The sequence below is a fragment of the Crassostrea angulata genome, chromosome 1 (genome assembly GCF_025612915.1).
Source record: "Crassostrea angulata isolate pt1a10 chromosome 1, ASM2561291v2, whole genome shotgun sequence".
NCBI classification, from domain to species: domain Eukaryota; kingdom Metazoa; phylum Mollusca; class Bivalvia; order Ostreida; family Ostreidae; genus Magallana; species Magallana angulata.
Genome location: NC_069111.1, coordinates 49,219,462 through 49,244,806, shown reverse-complemented (window position 1 = coordinate 49,244,806; position 25,345 = coordinate 49,219,462). Strand labels below are relative to the sequence as shown.

Here is a 25,345-nt window from a genome sequence, read left to right as displayed (position 1 = left end):
TGTAATTCCGGAAATATTTCAGATTTTGAACCACCTTTATTATTTTTGTCATTCCTTTGAATCGGTGAGAATTTCTCATAGTTCATAGTCGTCATTAAGTGACAAAATCGCGATGAATAAATCAACACAGCGTAAAACTATATTTTATTAAATTATATAAAGGAATTCTAATCAAATAATTAGTAACCTTTGAAGAAAATACAATAAAATCCATCCAAAGCATCTTTTCCGCTTTCCCCTCGTTTCTCTGGTGTTCTTCTCACTGAAAATAATTTTGTTCATCAATTAAGACATATTTATACAAATACACCAGATATTGTTAAGATTATTTTCTTTTCTCTTTACAACAAAAAGGTTTGTGAACACTGTATGTTGCTTCTAACTTGCTCAATATATGAGACAAAATCATTCAAATCTGCCTACCTGCTTGGGAATAACCAATATAAAGCACCCTTTCACAGAAAATGAAATTAACCCAGACTAACACAAAAGAAAGCGCATGTACTTCACTCATTCAATGCAGAACTTGACCGTTTGCGCTTATTTCACAAGTTCCAACGGTTGCACCTCAATCATCCAACTCCATGCATCTTCCTTTTTTGGTCATGTCTTCTCTTATGGTTACTGGGATCTAAGGATCTTACCTTTTCGCAATTCCTAAAGTGACGTCACTTTTAAATTTCCAAATACCCTAAATGTCATTGTTCGTTTAAATCAATACTTTTTTTTCAGCACAATCAGGTTTACATAACAATCAGGTTTTTTTAACTTGAAAAAAAACGTTTGTACCTAAAGAAACTGGTAATCGCACCTTGATTACGTGATTATTTTAAAGTCGAATTTAAAAACGCATAATAGTACCTAAAGAAACTAGTAGTCGCACTAAGGCGAATCACAGTATGTGATCACCGATTAAATCCCTTTTATCCTTGTAAAATAGGTCGTATTTTTCTTTACACGTTTGAGTTGATTCTGGGTCTTTAAAGTTTTCATGAATACATGTATTTATTTTAAACTACCAAAGATTTATTTAATGGATTTAGGGGGTACATGCTCAATAAGGTCACATTAATATATATTTTGAAATTTTGTAAACTGTCCGTTCAGATCACTAAATATTGGAAATATATGAGGTATTTAAACTTTATTATTCCCATTGCCGTTTCCAGAAATGCAATGGTGGTTTGAATCTCAATACACCTTCAATGCACAATTGTTGGAAAATTAATCCCGGATGATTTGGTTAGCTCGTACGTCTTAATGTTACATGTTTTACAGATAATCGTTTCTATTTCCAGGAAACAGAAGTTATACACGGATAACTACCCAATCAAGACATCTGAGGAAACCACGAAGAAACACATGGGTGGAGCTAGCGACACAGACTCCGCCATCAAAATGGAGAACGAGCCCCAGCAGGATGACCAAGACTTAATGGACTCCAAGCTCTCTAGAGGCCTGCCTCCTCTCGATGGCCACGAGGAGGGGGAGAGGAAGAAGAAGAAAAAGAAGAAGGACAAGAAGAAGAAGCACCATGATGAAGGCCATGACAACCACTCTGCTAACCTTTCAACTGAACTCTAAGCGAAGGGGAACTACACTCCTCCCCATTTAGGGCATTGCTAACGGTTTTGATAAAAAAATATATATATGTATATGAATTTATTATTTACAACAGTGTCTTAAATTTGGATTTTGATGATATCTGAAGAAATATGTAATAGTACAAGAAAATAGTTTCACTTTTAGAATTTTACCATCAGTTTTGAGAAAATATATAATATAAATGTTTTTGGTGAAATGGTATATTTGTACATGACCTGTATGTTATAAAGGCGTTGTACCCCGTCGAAAACTTGTATGGCATGGTTGTCCGACCTCATCTACTGAGACGTGACATTCAAAATAGTTCTGCAGAAGTCTTCTTAATGTAATTTTGTGCTCTACATATAAATGTTTGTATTTCATAATTTTAATGATATTCCTGACCTGTGTTTTGACTCAATCAATACAAACATCCTCATTACTCCAATAGATTGCATGTTCTCAAAAGTTAATCCTATTCTTGAAAGTAGGTCCCGTATATTAGCACATGTGTTAGATTGTGTGTATGCATGACTGATTTGGTCGTAGAATCTAGTCGCTGTATATTTGGATAATTTGTCATTACACTGTAGCATAATTTTGCTGAAGACATTCTACAATTTTACATTTAATTGATATTTTCCGTTACTATATACCTTTTTAAAACTAAATTTGCCACATCAAAGATTTTCATTTATTTTTATCAGACATATATTGTTGACATTTTCAGAATGTTGAAATCTATAGTTTACTTGCGCTTTGATTAATGCTGCTATCTGATATATGTTCCAAACAGAATAACCGTATTTTATATTTATGTCTTGTATTATTATAAATGAAAATAATTTGACTATCAAAATTATAAAAACTGTGTAAAATTTGACAGGGAAGAAGCATGTTATTATTTTGATCATGTCATTAAAATATATATCAGAAGATTTGTGATTTTAAACAAGGTTTTGCTTTATATTACCATATTGCGTCTATTGAGACTTGTTTTTTATCTCGTTTTTGGTTGATAGTGAATCAGACAACAATGATAATTTTTGATGACTGAAATATTCATATTTACAAAATATAAGTATATATGTATATATAAGAAGGACATGTTTTGGAGTAAATGTCAAAAATTGCAAATAAAGTCCATCAGGTTCACTGCATTTGGTGAGAAATTATTATCTAAAAAATTAATCACGGATATCATTATTTCATCACATGTTGCTTCAATATAGTATTTTTTGACAACTTTGCACTTGCTTTAATGAGTTTCATATTTTCATCATGTTTGTATGATCTATTCTTCTGTGATATTTCTTTTATTAGAATCATTCCATGAGCAATGTTGTAAAAATACTCTGAAGTCCTATTATTTATTTAGGTTACTTTATTTTTGCACTTCTGTGATATTTTATATTCAAACGTAGAAATAAAAATAACATCGTGGGAAAATTTCATCTCTCTTGTTCTATTTTTAGATAGCTGTAAAGTACATTAATTTAAAAAACAATATAAATAGCAATGGGAAAATCTTCTAATGAATGATGAAATATATAGAGGTTCAAGTGGAGATAAGAGAGGCGGTAAATGTTGCAATAGTCACGAGAAATGTCCAAAATGGAGGAGAGCCGACAAGTTATAATGGCCACCATTAATTCTGTCGTTATCTGCATCAACTGTCTACATCTTATAATTACGACGAAAAGTCTTAGGGGGTTCCAATTTCTGCAAATATTGCTTTAGTTCTTATGAAACAACCTTTAGAAATATCCAACATGACATTGTTTTGCAAAATTAGATCATATGCAAACTTCAAACTCCTGACCTTGCTTCCGTATGTACATGCATGCGCGTGCACTTTTATAATTATAGTATCTAGTGAAACGGAAACAAACACAAGTCGCTGTGTTATACACATGAACTCAACATATGTATTGGAAATGAGAATGTGAGTCAGCTCTATGTTTAAACTTAACATGTGACTATATCTTACTTTTAAGTAACCTGGCTCATTTTACAAATGAGGATGTTATTAAACACACCGAATATGAATGTAGAAAAACTGTACTTGTTCCCTCTTCTTTTTGCAGCATTGGTCCCCGTGACGTTGCTTATCACGTAAGCTCTCTCTCTCTCTCTCTCTCTCTCTCTCTCTCTCTCTCTCTCTCTCTCTCTCTCTCTCTCTCTCTCGTAGTACCAATAATTTGCAATTCATATGATATAAGTTAGCATTGGTAATAATGTGTTGAATTAAATTTTTCAATTTGCATATTAACATGTTCTTAATCTTAAATGGATGTAATGTCTTCCTGGCTTGAATGTTTTCACTATATTTGAATATCATATTGTTTTAATTAAATCAAATTTCATAACCTAGAATAAATTGATTTAAAGCAAATTTCGTTTTAAGTTATTAAGAAATACTGCATTTGCATGGTAAACACTCCTATATTATCCATCTTTTACCAGATATATCATAGCTGTCAGTGATCATGACGTTTATCCATTTTTTCCATACGTCAGGTAATTATCAAAATTAATATATTAAAGCTGCTTGGTCCGATTTTATATCAAATTTTATGCACGCTTTTAAACGATGGCTATGCTTAGTATATGTATAATAATAGACATTGCAGTAGTGTTACCCGTCAATTATGCCAAATTTCAACGAAGAAAAATACTTACAAAATTTGCTAACAAAACAAACGACATTAAAAGGTACCGCGTTATTTCGCCTCATGTTAAATTTCACCCCCGACGACGAGAGGGTTATGGTTGTATTACGAATTTGACATCGCTTTAAATAACGGTCGAAATGATCAGACAAATTACAAATAAACATGTGTACGTTTTGTTCGCTAATATTTCTGAAGTCTGCTTTCTTTACAATCGATGCATAGCATGCGGGTTGAATAACCCCAATCATTCGGGGGACGAAACCAAGCGGTTTTATTTTCTAAACATTCCCGTGATGCATTTTGGTTTGTTTTTTCGTTTGCCCAAAAAGAAATTATTTTTATTTACTTTGAATATTTCTAACTTTGAAAGGAGACTGATTCTTCTGGTGTAAATAGGAGAAAGTCCATAACTTTCTAAGATAAATGATTTGTTTGGAAAAAAATTTGATACTGTAATAACAAAAAAATCGGACCAAGCAGCTTTAATCACTTTAAATGAAAGTGGAAAAACTTTTTTCATATGAGATTTTTAAAAAAATGGCTAGGGTTTGTTTTGAAAAAAAAACCAAACAAACAAAGAAACCATAATTGCATAGATGTTTGCATACCTTGCTGTTGGTCATTTATGTTGATTTCTCGGTCAGTGACACGGGAACACTACCCCCCGAGAGCTGTGTGTTTGGACAGTTCCTGAACATCGCTGCACTCCTAAGTATGAATCTTTTATTGTAACTGTCAGAATATTATTACACACCTAACTTTTTCAAACTTATCATAAGATGGTCAATCAAGTTATATTTTACTGTTTTTTAAAAGTTCTAAGATAGATTACGGAAAGTAAGACATATTAAAACTTTGTCATCGATCTTTAAGAAAACAATATTATTTAAATGTAATAATTATTTTAAAATGAATGGAGCATAAAATAATACCATGTACAATGTTTGTCATTTCAGTTTTGATAACAGTATGCGTGAGATACAAGCAACTTGATACCTTCTGGTCATCGCAGGACGCTGCTTCCAAATTTCCAAAAACAAACAACGTAGCCTTAGTAATGGGTGTATTGGCCGCACTTGGTTTGAGCATTGTCGCAAATTTCCAGGTAGGGAGGCGGACTTGAATAATACCAAACTGAGGATTTCTCTGTTGTATTTCTCCCATAGAATACAGAGGATTTATTTGATCTTATAGTTACTTGCTCTAAATGAACTTGTTGAACCAAACACACTAACAGCGCTACGCGTACATTTGTATAATTGTGGATTCAGTGAGTTATTAAACTTGGTGAATCAAACTTTTGGAACAAAAATTTGGTTTTTTTCGGAAATCTTATTGTCTAAAACATGGGAGTATCTCCAAAAAAAACCCCATTGATTTTGTTCCGTTTTGAACAAAGTTTATGATTTTTTTTCTGATTCAGATTAACTTATGTTTATCCGACAGTCTACTGTTATAGAAATACAACAACTTACAAAATAACTGTAACTATAAGAGTTGTTTCTTATAAAAACCCACACGTTCCTTCAAACGAGGTGATTAACATTTTCCGGAAGTAAATAGCAAAGAAGCATGTGTAACATATACCGGTATATTTTTACTAACTCATTTTAGAGCAATAAACAATATACAATGCATTTTCAATAATACCGGAAACAATTAGTCAACTGAAACGTTAGCTATTGCCTATTCATACATTAAAGTTTATTGCAATACAATGTAGTGTTCACAACTTCACCTTTATGTTTAAGTAATTCTTACAACTTCAAAACAGAAATATTTCCTGTATTCTTGATCACGGTAGGGAGCGTAGGGGGCGAGTTAGATTTACTCTATACATCGAGGGTAAAAGGAAACGATGATTACGATGAGTCGACATCAGGGCCCCACCAATTATACGGATATGGTTTCTATGTTATCGATGATATTTAGACCCACCAATATCACCCCTGCGAATGTTATTGTCATTCAAATTTTAGACCACGTGGTTTTATGACCCTTTCAGTTTCGCAGTAACAATCGTACCTCGAGTACATAGGCGTCGGAACCGGGGGGGCTAGGGGGGGGCTTAGCCCCCCCACTTTTTTTTGCAAAGTTATACCTAACCATTAGAAACATAGCATGATAGAGGGTTCAGCCCCCCACTTTTTTTCGCAGGAAAGATTATTGTTCCGAAATTTACCTTTAAAGATGGAAAAGTTGAATTAAGAAGCATACTAGCCCCCCCCCCCCCCCCCCCCCCCCCCCCGGATTAGGAAATTCATGATTTTGGGAAAAAAAATTGGGTAAGTTTTTTTTCTTTTGGAAGTAAAGGTATACTTCTCCCCCCCCCCGGATTAGGATTTCCATGATTTTGGGAATTACTTTTTTCTCAATATTTCTGAGGATAAGTCTAGCCCCCCCCCCCCACTTTCAATTTGCTTCCGACGCCAGTGGAGTATATAGTCTATTTCACAGTATCTAGGTTTTTGTAGTCAAATATAAAATCTAGAGGCTTATTGATTTTAAACTTTATCTTCATTGATTGGTGAATGAAATGTGTTCTAGAAATAAATGTGACTATACAAAGATAACTTTTTGTCTGCTGTTGCAACAACTAACATGCTTAAAAGAGATCCCTCCTGAGGATTATTTTTCGATCCGCGCCTGACCTAGTAATAACATCAATAGTGAAACAGTTTATACTATTTCATGCAGAATGCTCCTTGAAAATGACTCGATATACTAAGTTTTAATGCAAAACAGACACCCATTATTTTTTTAAAAAACATGGTATTGCACACCACAAGCATTTAACATGGCTTGATTTTATTAAGCAACCCAATGTTTATATTTTAAACCACTCTACACGTGGTTAAACACGAATGATAACTCTCTTCTGAATATTATCGTTTAATATAAATAACTGCTAGATGGTGAAATAAGACCTACATCTTGAAAGCTTTTCCCGTTTTAACATAAATCAAAGTAGGATATGATATGAAAAACGACCAGTACTTGAGTATTTTGAGAATATTATCTGAACACTTATACTTCCGCTCGAAATTTCACAGGAATTGAACAAATCTCGGTGAAGTCTTGTGAACTTTCATTCGAGCACCTCTGGATTTATTACGCACTTAGCAACGATAAAGAAAACATTCCGAACACATTCGCAGGGGTGAATATAATGGATATGGTTTTTGTGTTATCGATTATATTTAGACCCACAAATATAACGGATATGGTTTTTGTGTTATCGATAATATTTAGACCCACCAATATAACGGATATGGTTTTTGTGTTATCGATAATTAATATTTAGACCCACCAATATAACGGATATGGTTTTTGTGTTATCGATGATATTTAGACCCACCAATATAACGGATATGGTGTCTGTGTTATCGATAATATTTAGACCCACGAATATTACAGATATGGTTTCTGTGTTATCGATAATTAATATTTAGACCCTCCAATATAACGGATATGGTTTTTGTGTTATCAATAATATTTAGACCCACGAATATTACGGATATGGTGTCTGTGTTATCGATAATATTTAGACCCACCAATATAACGGATATGGTTTTTGTGTTATCGATAATATTTAGACCGACCAATATTACGGATATGGTTTTTGTGTTATCGATAAATAATATTTGGACCCACCAATATTACGGATATGGTGTCTGTGTTATCAATAATATTTAGACCCATGCGGCTTGTATATTGCATGTATTAGATGCCCAGTCCAATTTGTGAACAATTATCTGCTTTTTTCCCACTTTCATTTAAATAGTATCCAGCACGTTCATGTAGGTGACTCAACACAAATTAAATCAGGTATAGATAAAAAAAGAAAAAGACGGTATTTCTGTATATAGCAGTATGATATGGGAGGGGGGGGGGGGGAGTGGTGTTTTTTCTCAATGTACTTTAAAATGATGAAATTGTAATGTCTTTCAGGTTGATCATGTCAAGTCGGTACACATCATCGGTGCTTTTTTTGCCTTCATAGTGGGAGGGATGTATTTTTATATCCAGGCGTACATTTCGTGGTCTGCTAGAGACATTCCAGGGTCGTCAAAGATAGTGCGGGTGGCACAACTTATCATCTGTGTTCTTTATGCAGTTTTTGCAATCATAGGTACTATTTCATAGAATGGCATTTATCATAATTTAAAAATTTGATTTAGTTTCATTAAAATCCATTATTTTATAATTTACAATAAACCACAAAATGCTTTTGTGATATATAAATTAAATTCATTAATAACAGTTTCTTCAGTTGTGTGGTTTTAATAAGAACGTGCTTGATCTATGTAATCTTTTTATAAAAATCTGTTCAGAATGTTTTCACACTGCAAGACATTATTCTAAGACCGTAGATATAAACTTTGATTTTAAGTCTTAATTTTCCCCATAAAAAGATACAGAAGTCAATGGTATTTTTTCTATCTTGCATTGTAGGAATAGTCACCGTCATTGTAGGTAAATCGAAGCTAGGACCCAGTACCATTCTAACCCGCGAGTGGTCGCCGGAATACGCGGTAAATATCACGGCTTACTTTATTCCAATATTTTTTATACGGCTGTGAAATATGGGGTTTACAAAGAACAAAGCTTATTGAGAAATTTAATCTTAAGTTCTGTAAACATATATTGTATTTCAATTCCTCAACACAAAAGTTTATGATGTATTGTGAACCTTAAAGGTATCCACTTAATATTATTATCAAAGTTAGTTTGAGTTCATTGCTGAGTTAATTAATTAATTTCAAGAATTCTAAATCGTCTTCAAAACTTTGTTATGTACCCAAAAACTATAAGAATCTGTAAAGAACATTTTAGATGATTTTGGAATGTCGTATTTGTGGCATGAAAATTCTATAAATATTCATTGGTTAAAAATGAAAGTTAAGTTCTCAACATATTATTAAATCAGTTCAAACAATCATGGTACAGTGATGTACAAAATTCACCAAAAATAATAGGATTTGTAAATTATGTACTTGTAATGAAATTGAAAATGAATTCCACTATTTGTTTAACTATTCTTATATTTGTACAACAGATGCTAGAACCATGTATTTACCAAAATATTATATATCAAACCCAAATGTCATAAAATTTGAAGTATCAAACAAATACCAACTTACCAAGATTTGTAGATTTATAAAACAATTATTGAGAGAGTTAATTCTCCTGGCTAATGTACAAATCCTTCTTTACAATGTAATTCGTATATATTTTCTTTACACTGTAAACACAGTTTATTGAGAATAAAGTTCATTGTCAATGTCATACCTTCTTCCTATTCTAACACGGTTTCACATTCTCCCAGGGCTATGCTGAACACGTGGTGTCCACGGTGATGGAGTGGTTAGGGACTTTCCTGATCTGTGCGTTCGCCCTAACCTTTGTTCCAGAATTCAAACAGTTTAACCTGGAGTTAACATTTAAGATAAAAAATGTAGACAGTAACTTAATGCCCTCTGCATAGAGAATGTTTCGCAAAGATTTTGCGCGTTATAACATAATTCAGGGACATGTCATATCATTAAATTTTTCTAACACAGTTTCGTTTGAAACTTTAATGTCAGTGAATTCAAGTTTTTAAATGTCTAAAATTCTTCAAATTGGAGAACATATGTAATGTTTCATTTCCTCTCTACCGGTGTCTTCGAACATTTTTCTTCCTTCCTCTCAATTTGTATTTGCACCCATTTGTTTTAATATTGGTCGCAAATACATATCTCATAATATTGATTTGTCAAAACTGTTATTGCTCACAACTGATTATACAATGTGATTATATATAGTATATGTGTAATCTTTATTTTTGAAAATAATGGGATGCTGTGTATTATTTTCAAACTTAATTTTTTTTCATTGTGACTTTTACAACGTTCATCTTATTATTTTTTTTAAAACAATGCCGTTCAAATCATTATTTTAAAAACTCGCGAAAATGAAACATTTTATGCATTACTTTTAAAATATCTTCATATACAGTTGTGTATGTTTTTTAGCAAGTATTCGCATATACATTGCCAAGTAAAAGTAGCTTAATTGTACTGTTATGAACTAATACATTTCAGCATTTTGTATTGTATAGGTTAAAAATTTTCTCTAGATATCTAATTAAAATACAAATTGTCGTATCACCACTTAATGAAATTGTTCATTCTCTCTAGATAGTATTCTGGTGATATTTCCTTTTATTAATGTCCAGTTGTAGTGTTGACAAGAAATTTTTGATTGGATACATTAGTGACCATTAAACAACAAGATACTAGTATGTTCACGTTGTGTGTATCTCTTGAAAATTTTGTTCTCCTTTTAACAAGCTGAAAGTTAAAAATATTACACAACAAACTCCAAGATGTACTTGTAAATGTCTCGTAACAATGTGCTATTGTACATGTAACTTAATTTACATTCATCTATACAATTACCTGTTGTAATTTCCTACTTTTATTTTTAATTTCCCAAACTTATGTATTTCTTTATTTGTCATAATTTACATTTTCAATGCCTTTATCTGTGATAACACTACGAATCCAATGTGTAAAATATATATAGTTCAATACATTTCATTAATGACGTAAATGACGTACTGTTTGGGCGCAAGCGTGGTTTGAATAATAATACGAAGTGAATATAACATTAAAATCTCCATATTTTAATATTTTATCATAAAATTGCTGAAAATTGTGTTAATATAAGTAATACGAAATCATTCTTTACAGGAATCAAATATTCTGTATCCAATCCACTATAAAGCCTTAGAGTTTTGTTTTTATTTAACTACACCCCAACCAAAATTATCATCTCGTAATACTGAGAGAATGGTTCCTTATTTCTTACTTGTAAACATTTTTTATATATGTACAATATAATTTATAATGGAAAAAATTAATTATTAATCCAAACATATATATATATATATATATATATATATATATATATATATATATATATATATATATATATATATATATATATATATAAAAGACAGTCTTGTTGTTAGATCCGTCAACATATGGATTATCCTGTAAATGGCATTTACCTTTGGGCAGCTTGAGCAATTGAAGTTTGAATTTTGGCAAAGTGCAAGGGTTTTTTTTTAAGTTGTAACGATATGACTAAATATGTGAACTACCATGAGACTTGATTCTTCTAAATATTTATGAATGATTAATAATTTAAATGAGAGAAGCCGAAACTACTGTTCAACTTGATTGTTACAGATCAGTGTACAGGGTACTTACAGACGTTACGAAAATTATGCGAGGTGTAATAAATGTGTAATAAATGTACATAGCCTATGAATTTAGACTAGTGCGACTGAATATAATTTATAGAAAAAATGTTAATCTGAGATATGTTTCTCTAGTTCATTTCCTGATGATATATCATATCTAGCAAAAAAGCTTGAATTGATACTGAGTAGACTTATGTCGATATATTATACATGTAGCAAGAAACCACTCTCATGGTCTTGGCAACTGTATACGTGTATTTGATTTATTTATTTTTATCTAGTAAGAATGCTATTTTTATGGAATTTACTTTAAGAAATAATTTTTTAGCGGTATAGAAGTGTGTTTGACTTGATCTGATGAACCGTTATTTAGAAAAGACAGTATCTGAATTTGTAGTGTTTAACTTTGGGAAGAATCTTTTTTATTATCTCTGTCTTTTTTATATTATTGCATGTGTTTTTATAATAAGGATGCATAAAACTATGTCTGTTTTTCAATGTTATTGAATTTATTTAATAAAAATTTAATTATTATTATAAAATTTCTGTAATAAAAAGTTATTGTGACATTTCTTCTTAAAACAACGGACGTAAATTTTTGGTATGACAAGGATCGAAATTTAAAAGTATCCATATTTCGATTTGTGTTTTAGATATACCCGTTTTAGATGACGCAGATTCCGTTTTAGATAACAAAAATCAAACCTACGCCACAATCATGAATCAATCTTATTTTTACTAAAGCATCGGATATTTCACTTCCAAATCATCCAAAGATGACGTTGTGATAATCTAAAGTTAGACAATGTTGACAGTTGTGCAGATGTTATCTTTAAGGGGAAAAAAAACAAGTTACATGTAGATGATATATAGTAATATCAAATAAGAAAAAAATGATGCATAATTTCACATTATAAAGTTACTCAAGTCAACGATAATATGAAGGTTTTGTGTCTAAAAATTCATTTTTAAGATTGTTAACATTATACATATAAACCTAATGGGAAATATTGTATATCACTAGTTCCAGCCATTTAATCGGTGATTTCCACAGTGCATATTTGAAAGAGATATGCAGGAAGATGGTGTATAACATTTTTGTATTGAGAGAGTCATGGTTTTTCGGAGAGACGAAAACAAAAGATAGCCAACCAATAATTTAAAAGACCACACTTCCTTGTGCTTTGCTGTTGACCGGGAAGTTCTGTGAACTTTCGTGATTATTTGTTGCATGTCAATCTAAAAATAGGTATAACGGTACCCGGGTTTCGACTTTTTTAATGCTAATATACAAATTACATTATTCTTCGTTTCTAGATAAGCATCAAATCACTGCTGATATCATTTTACTAGAATAATAATGTATATCCCGTGTTTAGAAAAGTTTTAAAACAGTGCCAAATCAAACATTAGAATTCTTTATTCTGACACACAGTTTTTTTTTCATTTAAGGTCGTTCGTTAGATAGTTCAGGAAATGAAAGTAAAATTGCTTTTTGGATTCTTTTAACTCCACAGATCAATTGCATAATGTCATTTTTAAAGAATTACAAATATTTCTAAAAAAAAAACTATTTTTAAAGAAAATTAGTACCATTTCTTCAAAGTTCAGACAGAATTATCATTTGGACTAGGAAAAGATAACTCATGAAGGACCGGTGTATCATGGTTACCTAGTTATGTACACACTATACTGATAACGTTTTTGTTTCCTGTCAGAATGAAGAAGACACGCAGAAGTAAGAAAGACGTAAACTCAGGTAATCTACTGATCAGCTTTCTTTCTCCTTTCCTTTTAACTCTATAACCTATCAATTCTGTAGGGTAGGGTGTTGAAAATTGCTGTAGTAACCCCACCCCCTTCCGCTCGACATAATGTGCTATTTGTATTATTTTGAGCGTTATCTTATAGATGTTTCTTGGATTAGAACGATTCAAATTGTCTGTCCCTTGCTACAATCGCGTTCTTCGCAGCAGCGTTATTAATTACTAAGAAAGACACTTGGTAAACGATTTATTTAATCAACTGGACTATTCTTGGCAATTCAGTTACACAAACATTTATTTTTGAAGGTTTGAATGTTTGCATAGAGAAAGACCAGCAGATGTGTGTAACTGTGGCATCCTGACATCATAGAAAATGCTGAGGGACAGACTGCATATATTCCCTGTCTTTATTGTCATTTATGTACCAGTTTCTTTCTTCATCACGTGGGTAGACTTTGGTTTTCAATAACTATAAAACTTTAATACATAAGTTCATTAACAATGATTGAGTGTCCTATAAAAAGACATGTTAATATTACAGATATGGAATCGCTGTGTATAATGGCAACGTCAAGCCGGATTTTCCATACATCAGGTAAGAACAAAAGCTTTAAATACATGTATCTACTATCTCAAACTATGCATTGAAAATTATGGTTACCTTTATATACTGACTTAATTAAATATCTATATCTATATTATTTACACAATGGTTGATGTTATATTACATTGTGCGTCGATACTTAAGATCTCCTTACCCGATTGTTTGAAAAAAAAAAGGTTTAAAATTCATTGAAAAATGTATGTTAAAAAATGTGTTAAATTACTTTTCATTTCTCATGAATGTTAAAGATGTCAATCGGATGTCTAATGTCTAATGTCAACTGTATCTAATGTCTAATGTCAACTGTATATCACAGGTATTGAAAAACCTATATGTAAAGTATTGTCGTTTTCTCTAGTGATACGGGAGCCACGCCCCCGGAGAGCTGTGTATTTGGGCAACTGTTAAACATAGCGGCAGTCGTAGGTAATTGTCTTGTATGTTAAATATATACAGTCGTCGGATTTTGTCTTAACTGTTCAAAATAGCGACAGTCATTGGTAATTGTCTTAATGTTAAATATAGCGGCAATCGTTGGTAAGCTTAACTGTTAAATAGACAGACAGTCGTCGGTTATTGTCTTAACTGTTAAACATAGCAGCTGTCTTTGGTAATTGTCTTAGCTTTTAAATATAGAGGCAGTCGTTGGTAAATAATGTATTAACTGTTAAAAAGGGACATATATAATACTAACGTTAGTATAAACGTCCCTGATTAAACATGGCGACAGTCGTTGGTAATTGTCTTCACTGTTAAATATAGAGACAGTCGTTGGTAATTTTCTCAACTTTTTTATATAGCGGCAGTAGTTGGTAATTGTCTTAACTGTTAAACATAGCGGCAGTCGTTGGTAATTGTTAACTGTTAAATAGAGAGACAGTCGTCGGTAATGGTCTTAACTGTTAAATATTGCGGCAGTCGTTGGTAACTGTCTTAACTGTTAAATATAGAGACAGTCGTTGGTAATTTTCTTAACTGTTAAACACAGAGGCAGTCGTTGATAATTGTCTTAAGTCAAGATCTAGTAAATGATTCTAGAGTATGGTTTTTTTTGGTGCTAGAACCATTATGACGTCATAATTGATTTTGATGAATCTTTTCCCGTATTTTACGGCTTTAAATGAATTATGTAGAAAACAAAACAATATTTTGAAATTCTATATTTAATCACGTGAAAAGTAATCCCGGTACCTATATTCAATTTGACATCATTTTAAAGAGGAGGTCAAGAGCTTGTTTAATGCCGTTTTTGGAGAGAATGTAGGCATTCTAGATATATTTCATAAGTCAAAAATGGACAAAAGTCCGAGATTTGTTACTTTTTTCCTTATTATTCATAGAAAATTGTTGTTTAAAACATGATTTTTCATTGAGTTTACCAAAAATTTAAGCCCCGGTACACCCTATGAAGCAAAGATATTGTTATGAAGCATCATTGAAAGAATTTATACCTTGAATATCATAAATCTATAGGCACCTTTCATTTACTAGATCTTGACCTTAATTACTGTTACAATGCAATTAACACTGTGCCTGCTAATGCCGGTGGCATTTTTGCACCCGTTTAAGCTGCATATATCGAAAAATTCAAATATGCCATATGATAGACCATTGCTTTAAGAGTTTACAACCATCTTTGTTATCATTGTATCTCACCTGTCAGGTGAGATATTTACCTTTCAAAAAATATTCCCACAGGAAAATAATTTTTCCCATAGGAAAAACAATATTCCTATAGGTAATTTGAAATTTCCTATCGGAATACAAGAACTTCCTATATGAATTTCAATTCCGATAGGATTTGATAGAATCCGATAGGAAAACATAATATCCTATAGGATAACTACATGTCTGAATCAAATTCTTACAGGAAATACCATTCTCCAATAGGAAATATAATTCCTATAGGACTTTTAAAAAATCCTAAAGGATTGTCAATATTTCCTGTAGGAGAATCAATTCTCCTATGGGAATTATCATTTTCTGATGGGATAATAATTTTTAAAGGTAAATATCTCACCTGTCAGGTGAAACACACTAAAAACGAAAGTGGTTATATACTCTCTAGACGATGGTCTATCATTTGGTATAAACATGTATGGATTTTTCCAAAACTGCATCTTAAGTGGGTGCAAAAATGCCACCTTGGCACTGGCATAATTATCATGCACAGTGTTAATTGCTTGATAGTTTATTGTTAACCAATTTAACTAGCGCAATTTTTTGTGCGCCGAAACTTTTAACACGTACGAAACTATAGCTCCAAGATCGTCCATCCGATTGTTTTTTTTTAGACCGCTAGCTATAGAACTGCAGCTAAGACCATTGCAGTTCAGATTTCTGGATTACTGTATACATAAAAGTGAATGTGTGCCCGATTTTCAAATTAGAAGCTATTGGGAATAAACGTTTTTCTGTTAAAAAAGTGAATTTTTGGGAGTTGATTTTTAATCAACTCTCCTATGCTGTTACTCAGGCAAACCGAAACTGAAACAGTGTTTGGACCTATGCACAAATCATCACCGCTGACAAGATTTAGTTCTTGAAAATAATCGACAAATTCGATGTAATGTATGCTGAAGCTTTGTTTTTTCAAGAAAACTTATGTTTAGATACCCTGAAAATAGTCAGATTTTAAATAGTTCGAACAATTTATTATTTTGTAGTCGTATGTATTCCTACGCTAGAGTTCAATGTAGTCTCGTTCAACCAGACGCTCGGCTGTCTCCGTAAATCTTCGACAAACTCTCTGTTTGTTGGAGATTAACAGAGACAGCCGAGCGTCTGGTTGAATGAGCCTAGAGTTCAATATTGCTTGGATTCTTACAATGTTTTAGAAATATTTCCATTATTGATACATAATTTGATGGAATAAATTCTATCTTTAATTTTACACAACATATGATTCATATAGGGTTTTCTCGAAATTCTTGTCGAAAAAATCCGAAAATTCATATTATGAATATGTGCGTAATTCAAATACAGATTAGATACTACATGTCGTGCAAAATAACATATCGTTGATTTTTAAATAAATAACAATCGATAAAATCAACTCCCGTCAGTACTTCGGTACTTTGATTTTTAAAGTTTTCAACTCTAAAGAAATATATAATGACTGTTCCATATTTTGCAAAATGGTATATTTCAAAAATAAAACGAAAATCACTTTAAAGTTACTGAAATATATGGTTAATGCATGTAAATATTTTAATATTCATATGCTATACTCAGAAATGAATAACAACTGGTATATCATTTTGGCGGAAGTAAGTTTTCCCGCCTTTATTTCTCGACTTTATATCCGTTCTCTCCGGATAGGCCTCTTATTAAAGATAAAATGTATGGATAGAAGTTTAAAGAGGCTTTGAGATTCTTCTCAGTTGACCTTTAATATAATCGACAAATATCACTTCTTTCCTTTTTCACTGATAAAACACATTTAAAATATTTAGCAACGATTTTGATTTACACAAATTTACATTTACACAAGACTGAACAGAGTTTTTGTAGCTGTTTATTTTGTTAAACAGTGGTTTGTTATGATATTAAACATTGTGACTGTCATATTGACCTGTTATAAGAAGTCAAAGGTTTCTGTTATAATTGTTTAATATAACGGCAGTAACCAGTGCCTGTTAAAATTTGTAAACACAGCAACAGTCAATATTGAATACCAAAGCAACGATATTGGGTGTCTGTTATAATGTTAAACATATCAGAAATCATCGGTATCAACAGACATTCTTCTCTGTTATAATTGGTCATCCAAACGGCTGTAATAGCTGTATGTCTTTGTAACATGAAAAGGCATCAGTTGTATCTGCTTTGTTTTAAAAATACAGCGGCAAAAATAGTGAATGTTTTAATTGAAAGCATCATTCTTCGGTGGTGTTAAACACATCGGCAGCTAACTGTGCATCTGTTAAATGTTTAACATAGCGGCTTCTATCATAAAAAAAATTAATTGGCAGTCATAGGTAGCGGCATCTGTTTGACTTGTTCAACATAGCTATGTCATAGAAACATTATCTTTTGACATATTGAACATGGCGGCAATCAACTGAATATTTAGTAAAACACACTTTAAAGGCAATAATATCGGTTATTATAGTAAGAGACTGTACCTTTGATTTCTTATTTTTCCAATGACTTGACTGTGGACCTATTTCAAACACTTCTTTCACCTAATGGGAACGTCAATGAATAAAAGTGATGATTGATTTTGAACAATTTTGAATAATTAAATACCGTATATCCGGTAATTTTTGCTATTTTCGTGACCTCTTTCAAATAGCAAAATATTGAATACGCAGGAATTATATCCTGTTTCATTTTCTGTAGGACACTTTAAAAATCGCAAAAAATGACTGACGCAAATTAAAAATGCTACATATTTCCCCATTTTCGCAATTTGTGACACGCTAAAAATTCCAGATATACTGTATCTGACATGTATTTCTACAATTTTCCAGCAATGTTTGTGTTCTACATACGATATAAACAAATAGACACTTACCAGCGCACATGTCCTCGTAAAGCCGTTTCAAGAGTAAACAAGGTAGCCTTTGTGATCGGCCTGTTAGCAGCCTTTGGAATTAGCATGGTCGGAAACTTTCAGGTAATGCACACACTACCAAAGTGCTTGCACTGAATTACTTACGCATTCATGTATTTTTTAAATCTATTTCAGTTTGAATGTTTTATCAATCATTATTATCCAAAATAATATACTTGTTACATTTTGTTATATGACAACGATTTGTTTTTTGACTACACTTTGTTAAATGAATACGCTTTGTTATTTGACTACACTTTGTCAAATGATTACACTTTGTAATTGACTGCACTTTGTTATTTGACTACACATTGTTAAATGACTACTCTTTATTAGATAACTACACTATGTTAGATGACCACACTATGTTAGATGACCACACTTTGTTAGATGACTACGCTTTGTTAGATTACTACACTTTGTTATTTGAGTACACTTTGTTACTTGAGTGCACTTTGTTATTTGAGTACACTTTGTTAGATGACTATTCTTAGTTAGATGACTACTCTTTGTTATATGACTACGCTTTGTTAAATGACTACGCTTTCTTATATGACTACGCTTGGTTAAATGACTACCCTTTTTAGATGACTACCCTTTGCTATTTGACTTCACTTTGTTATTTGACTACACATTGTTAGAAGCCTATTCTTAGTTAGATGACTACTCTTTGTTATATGACTACGCGTTGTTAAATGACTACACTTTGTTATATGAATACATGTTCGTGCACGTTTACCTGTCACAGGAAGGCAACGTTTGGATTGTCCATATGATTGGAGCCTTCCTTGCCTTTGTTTTTGGTGGTGTCTACTGCTGCTTGCAAACCTATCTGTCTTTTAAACTTCCAAACATCCCAGGCTCAACGAGAAATCTACGAATAGGCAGATTGGTCATCTGTGTCCTAGATTTTGCCTTCATGGTAGCCAGTATCCTTTTACGACAACAATGTGTTAGACCAACAAAACAAAACAAAACAATTAAATAATTATACATCATATAATACACCTAATAATTATTATGAAATTAGTACATTTTCAGTATGCTGAACAATTTTTACGAAAACTCTTCGGTTTCAATTTTTTTTTACTGGGGTAATTCTGGTTAATGTTAGTTTTTCCTTGATAAGACAAAAAGTTTTTGTGACGTTCAGGTTCACCAAAAGTAGTTCAAGTATCAGACCCGGGTGTTGGACCACCAAGGAACCAGTAAGTACATCGATACCTATGTACTTAAAGCTGAACTATGGGACATCATATGTCCAATTAGCTGAGGTTCTAGATGGAGAACACAACTTGTGTGATAAAATCTATCCTACATACTAGTATCACGAATCATGGGATACTGTTATAGCATGTTTACATGGTTTTTATCCATACTACCGTCAACCTTTGTCTTTGTAGGGGATGAGTGCCTGTCTGGCATCAACTATCTCCGAATGGATCATTTCGTTTTTAACTTGCATCTATGTCGCAACATTCACTCCGGAGTTCAAATATTTCGAACTGATAAAAGCAAAGATACTTTTCCATGAACTGACCAGGAACAATGAGGTACCCGGAAACGAGAATAGCGAGGAGACGCAATCCAATGGAACCGTGGTGACCACCGCCATTACAGAAACAAGTGCCAAATATTAAATGCCTGTGATATATATTATCAAATTACATGCTGAATTTGTTGATATTAAATTGATATTAAAATCGAAATTGTATATATAGTTTTACTTGAAATGAATATTTGGGGGAGGCGGTTACACTAGTAGGTTTATCTTCTGCTTGTTGTTTGATGAATGAAAACAAAGAAATTACTATATTCTTGTGTCATCAGAAAAGGTAACGTAATACAAAAAGAAAACGCAATATTACTACAAACGACATCATATCTTGTACGAAAACGTAGTATATTGCCTTCCCATGTTTAAAGTAAAAAAAAATCTCAAACGCATATATAAACTATCCATAATTACATTTTGAATATCAGAAATGGTAACTTCATTTCCTAAAAGAACATGCACATAGCGCCATCTTGATGGTGAACTTCCGTTAGAATCTCAGAACAAAACATTTTTTTAAATCCTTGAAAACTTGATCTTGAGTTGATTTATTACACCACAGTTTGATTGTTCACCTGCAGATAAGTGGCTCCGATGTACGTCTACGTTTGACTTTCCAGTGAAAGGATTTTTAATTTTAACTGTGTAACGGAGAGGGTTCATACACGGACCCCCCCCCCCCCCCCCAAAAAAAAATTAATAGATTTAAATAAATATAAAACCTATGCTATCAACCGATTCTCCTGTCTTGGCTGTAGATTAACCTTTCAAATATGTAAGACTGCATAGTATTATTGATAACGGGTGGACTTAAATCAATGAAGGAGATATGAGGGTAATGTGGTGCACGGATTACAGGAGGGGGAATTTCTAAGGTAAAACACGTGAGTTTTTTTCCCTAAATTCTTAGACAAAACTTGTGTCCTTCAGTGTTTTCAATAATTTATATATATATCGTCTATGTTTGCTATAAAGTCATATACATGCCCCCTTCCAATATGAGAGTGTGTTAAAGAGAGTTGTAATTTGGTCATAATTTGCAAGTTGGAGCATGTTTATCACAAAAATCAGAATACTAGAAATATTGTAGGCTCATAATAATTATATTCAAAATTCTGAAGACTAACCAAAAGTTTTCGTGTTTTGTCATTTGTTTACATATAGTTATCTTGTATAAATCAGTGCTTGCAAATAAATTGATCTCTTTTATCTTCATGTTCAGACGATCACGTACATATAATAGTCGTGGGTAGATTACCATGCCCATGTCGCCCAACGTGTAAACCTCTATTGAAACTGTGTTACTTGACTGATCAGATACATTGCATAGTTTATTTTCAACAAACGTCAACCTTTAGAAATTATATCATCATTAATACATTACTTAATAAAAATTAATAACTGTAACACGAAGAACCCAAGTCTGGGTTGCCTAGCAAAAACGAAAATTTGCAAAAATAAAATATTAAATAATGAAACTGCCACTGAATAGGTACGATATCAGGTTAAGAAAACAATGCAACAATGATGCTTTTTTTGGACAGGAAGTCCGCTGTACAGTTTGCAAAATTGCTGCATGAACACTTTAGATAACAAAAGAATTGGGGAGAGTAGCAAACAAATAATAGAACTAACATTACCTAACTTTACAGAGCGTGGGTCTGATGCAGCAAGATGAAACGTCTTTTAAGAAGACATAAATGTTAATTTCTGATTTTGATTATATGTGTGGTTGCTTGCAGTTTTCATTGCATCAGTTTCCACCATATTCCTCCTTGGGCCGCTAGTTTTTGTCGCAGCGTCTGGCAGTCCGGCCATTGCCACTGCAAGGGTTGAAGAATGCTGACGGACAGACTGCATCTGTTTCCTTTGTTCATTGTCATTTATGTGCCAGTGTCCTTCTGTATCACGTAAGTCAGCTGAAAAAAGTTTTGATGGTTAATAATTTTAATAATTTTATAACAATCATGTTAAACATTTTTTTAAATATAATTATCGATGTTTAAATAAAGATTGACTTTGTTTTTGTTATTGCTGTTGATCATTCTCGTTTATTTCTTCATTAATATTATTGTAATTGTTTGCATAATACTTTATGATTCCTTGATAAAGTTGCTACGAATATATTAGATATGAAAATTTTCGTTTTTGTTCTTTAATCAGGTACATCATTGCGGTAGCCAATAAACACGTAGAACCGGGATTCCCATACATCAGGTAAAAATGGTTTTAGCCTATTAATGAAATATTAATTAAAACAAATTAAATAGTACTTTCACCAACACAACAAATCTAAAAACATTAGTCAAGCAGTTCAAAGATGAGGGAAATGGTTTCAATAGTCAAAATTCACATGATAAATCGTTTTTAGAAATTTTATAAACTCTTAATCATACCATCATAGCGGATGCAAAGCTGTTTGGTGTTTTTTTGTAGTGACACGGGTACTTTGCCTCCAGAGAGCTGTGTGTTCGGTCAGTTACTAAACATAGGAGCAGTTGTCGGTAAACTACTAATAGATCTATATATAGTCATTTACCAAGTCCAATCAGTCAATGAGAACCACGTGGTATTTTGACCAATAAATACCTTTGTACTTACAATGTAAAACATTCAGCCTTTCTTATTTTGCATCTTATTTTCCTCCATAGCAATGGCGATGTTTTATATTCGGTATAAACAAATAGCCACCTACCAAAAAGACTGTCCGGTGAGAATTATAACCAGAGTTAACATGGCGGCTTTGGTGATGGGGTTATTTTCTGCCTTTGGAATTAGTCTAGTGGGAAACTTTCAGGTGAATGAAAACGTTAATGAAACTCATTTTACTTATTAATGAATTCCCAAAGTTCAACATTTCAGAATAAACCAAATATTTTCATTTGAAAATCAGTTGCCTATAATCGTTTTACAATTAAGTACTATGCTTGGCGCGTTTCTGTGTTGGTTTGCTTCGATGCAAAGAAATATGGATAGATTTCGATTTCAATTTGTGATCATTGATATTACCAAAATACATTTCACAACAAAAAATATCTTAAGCTTATTTTTTGTTAATGATGTGAGCTTTTTATAAAACAAGTTTACATATGTACATGTATGTAGATTAAGTGTGTGTAATTAAGTGTGTGTAATTACAGGAGACAAACGTTGTGGTTGTCCACCTGATCGGAGCTTTCTTTGCTTTTGGGATGGGCTTAGTCTACTGCTGTTTGCAGACCTACCTGTCTTTCAAACTACCAGACATCCCAGGCTCAAGCAGAAATCTACGAGTAGGCAGACTGGCCATTTGTATTCTGGACGCTGTCTTTATATTAACTCGTATCCTTGCAGTCTTGGTTCATACCTTTTTTTTAGTTTAAGCTGATGAGCCCAAACGAATTCGGCAATTTTTAAAAACTTTTTAATTGTGTTATTTACAGTTGAATTTTTATTAAAATTGGTAAATCAAAGCAGCTTGTTTGTATATTGAATATATCTAATTAAAATCAGCTGATTTTAATCAGGTTGTTGTAAACATAGATTTTTTTTATGTTTTATTGTTTCATTAATCAGGAATAAAAAGATGTACCTATTATAAGACAAATTAATAAGGACATGAGTGTTTCATTGTTAAAGGTCGCAATTTTACTTCGGTGTATGTATGAAGATACTACTGTACAACAATATTTTACCATTTATATAAAATTTAAAGTTTAAAAAAAATGAATGCCGTAATTTTTTACAAATTAGTATTGAATGCTTTTTTCCTTTATAAATTAAAGTTATGATTGCTGCAGCCTTTACGATTGGCGAAAGGCCAAACAACCCTCGGAAATGGACACCTGATGAACCGGTATGTATTGATGACGTTTCCACCCCGGGATCAGCATTCGGGGGTACTTTTCTCGGACTTTCTTTCTTTCCATACATATATAAGTATATTAATTCTACATTATTTTTACCATTTAAATCTTTTCTGCAAAATTCAAATTTCTCTAAAATTTACATTATGAAATTACCAGAAATATGCCTCAGACCCCCTGGCAAACTCAAATAACCGTCGGACCCCTCCCTCTCTGGAAAAATTTCTGGATCCGAGCTGAGGTTGAATTGATAAAATCGGTCATACTCGGTTATACTCATAAACACAGTTAATGGGCAGAGTGGGGTATGTATCTTTGCAGATGTATGGTGCTCATCTGACGTCCACTATCTCCGAGTGGCTGATGGCGTTCCTTACCTGCCTGTATTTGGCCACATTCACTCCAGAATTCAAGTACTTCGAAATGATTAAACCAGAGATAATGTTTCGAGATACGCCCGGTGTGTCTGCGATACGGATCACCAAGGATATTGAGCCACAAACCGGTGATGGACCAGTGAAGTTCAGTGCAGGACTAACGTAAAACATCGAGACTATATTTGTGTTAGGTGCATGCTGTGTGTAATGTGCAATAATTTTTATTACATGTATATATTGAATGTGCATAACAGAAGGTTTTTGGGTGCTTTTTACGAGTACGGTGTTATTTTATGTTAGATTTCGATTGATGGATGGACATGTATATAGATCTACAGTGTAACGATGTCATATTGATATAAGGTTTTAAGAATCAGTCCAGAGAACTCTCGAATTAAAATAAATATGAGTTAAACGAGTTTTTCGATCTCTTTATTTGATTTGTCACATGAAAAGTTGGATGGTTTTATACAAGAGTGTTATCCCCTAGTGGGCTTCTGTAGCCTCTACGAACTTATTAAGCTTAATATTAATTCAAGACATTTTTGTTAAGTAATCCTTGGTTCTTAAAAATAAGGGACAGCGACAGGTAAAGTATTAACCTACTGGACAGCCAAAAGTAAGTAGGAAATAAGAATAAAGAATAAAATCTTTTACACCTTGGGAGCGACACAGTGGAGAAACACTACAACCTACTAAATATTCAATATGATATATATCTGCTCCATTTTTTTCAGAATCGCGAATCAAAATTTATCCACTCACTACACCTTGAAATAGTTTCTCAAATCAGTATAAAATTACTTGATAGAAAGCATGATGGATAAGAAGTATATGTCAAATGGGCGAAAAAATGTGCAATTTTAGATAAAAAATGATATCTTCAAAAATTTCATTCAGTAAACAAAAGCCCCATGTGGATTCGAACTCATGACCTGCGGTTCACAAGCCTGATACTTTAACCACTAAGCTATGACGATATATACATTTGAATTGATTGATACAAACAGTTTAACAAATCATTCAAATCGCCATCTTGTGACGAATGTCTCAAAAAGTATAAGTCCCGGTGTAGTGAAGTACCTTAATTACTTGTAAGCACAAATCAAATAATATATGATCAAAACGT

The 25,345-nt window shown here is 32.5% G+C and overlaps 2 protein-coding genes and 1 long non-coding RNA gene across 3 annotated transcripts in view; 2 read left to right on the top strand and 1 right to left on the bottom strand.

Moving 5' to 3' along the window:
• LOC128175432 (uncharacterized) overlaps positions 1–24,629 on the top strand; it is a 30,589-nt gene extending 5,960 nt beyond the window's left edge. Inside the window, exons 8-17 of the mRNA XM_052841056.1 lie at positions 4,051–4,104; positions 4,904–4,971; positions 8,715–8,794; positions 9,589–9,683; positions 13,819–13,872; positions 19,593–19,647; positions 19,843–20,040; positions 23,135–23,315; positions 23,759–23,829; positions 24,161–24,629. Coding sequence (XP_052697016.1) covers positions 4,051–4,104; positions 4,904–4,971; positions 8,715–8,794; positions 9,589–9,683; positions 13,819–13,872; positions 19,593–19,647; positions 19,843–20,040; positions 23,135–23,315; positions 23,759–23,829; positions 24,161–24,382 — 1,078 coding nt within the window. The 3' untranslated portion in view covers positions 24,383–24,629. The remainder of the gene's footprint in view (positions 1–4,050; positions 4,105–4,903; positions 4,972–8,714; positions 8,795–9,588; positions 9,684–13,818; positions 13,873–19,592; positions 19,648–19,842; positions 20,041–23,134; positions 23,316–23,758; positions 23,830–24,160) is intronic.
• Positions 132–1,283, bottom strand: LOC128175439 (uncharacterized). Its single transcript, XR_008242681.1, has 2 exons — positions 424–1,283; positions 132–262 (listed from the first exon to the last, which is right to left on the bottom strand). It is a non-coding gene; the product is annotated as an uncharacterized LOC128175439 (long non-coding RNA).
• LOC128175424 (DNA damage-regulated autophagy modulator protein 2-like) lies at positions 20,732–22,572 on the top strand. Its single transcript, XM_052841041.1, has 4 exons — positions 20,732–20,869; positions 21,737–21,904; positions 22,158–22,211; positions 22,431–22,572. The coding sequence occupies exons 2-4, from the start codon at positions 21,834–21,836 to the stop codon at positions 22,570–22,572; spliced, it is 267 nt and encodes an 88-aa protein (XP_052697001.1). The 5' UTR covers positions 20,732–20,869; positions 21,737–21,833.
• Positions 24,630–25,345: the final 716 nt, after the last annotated feature.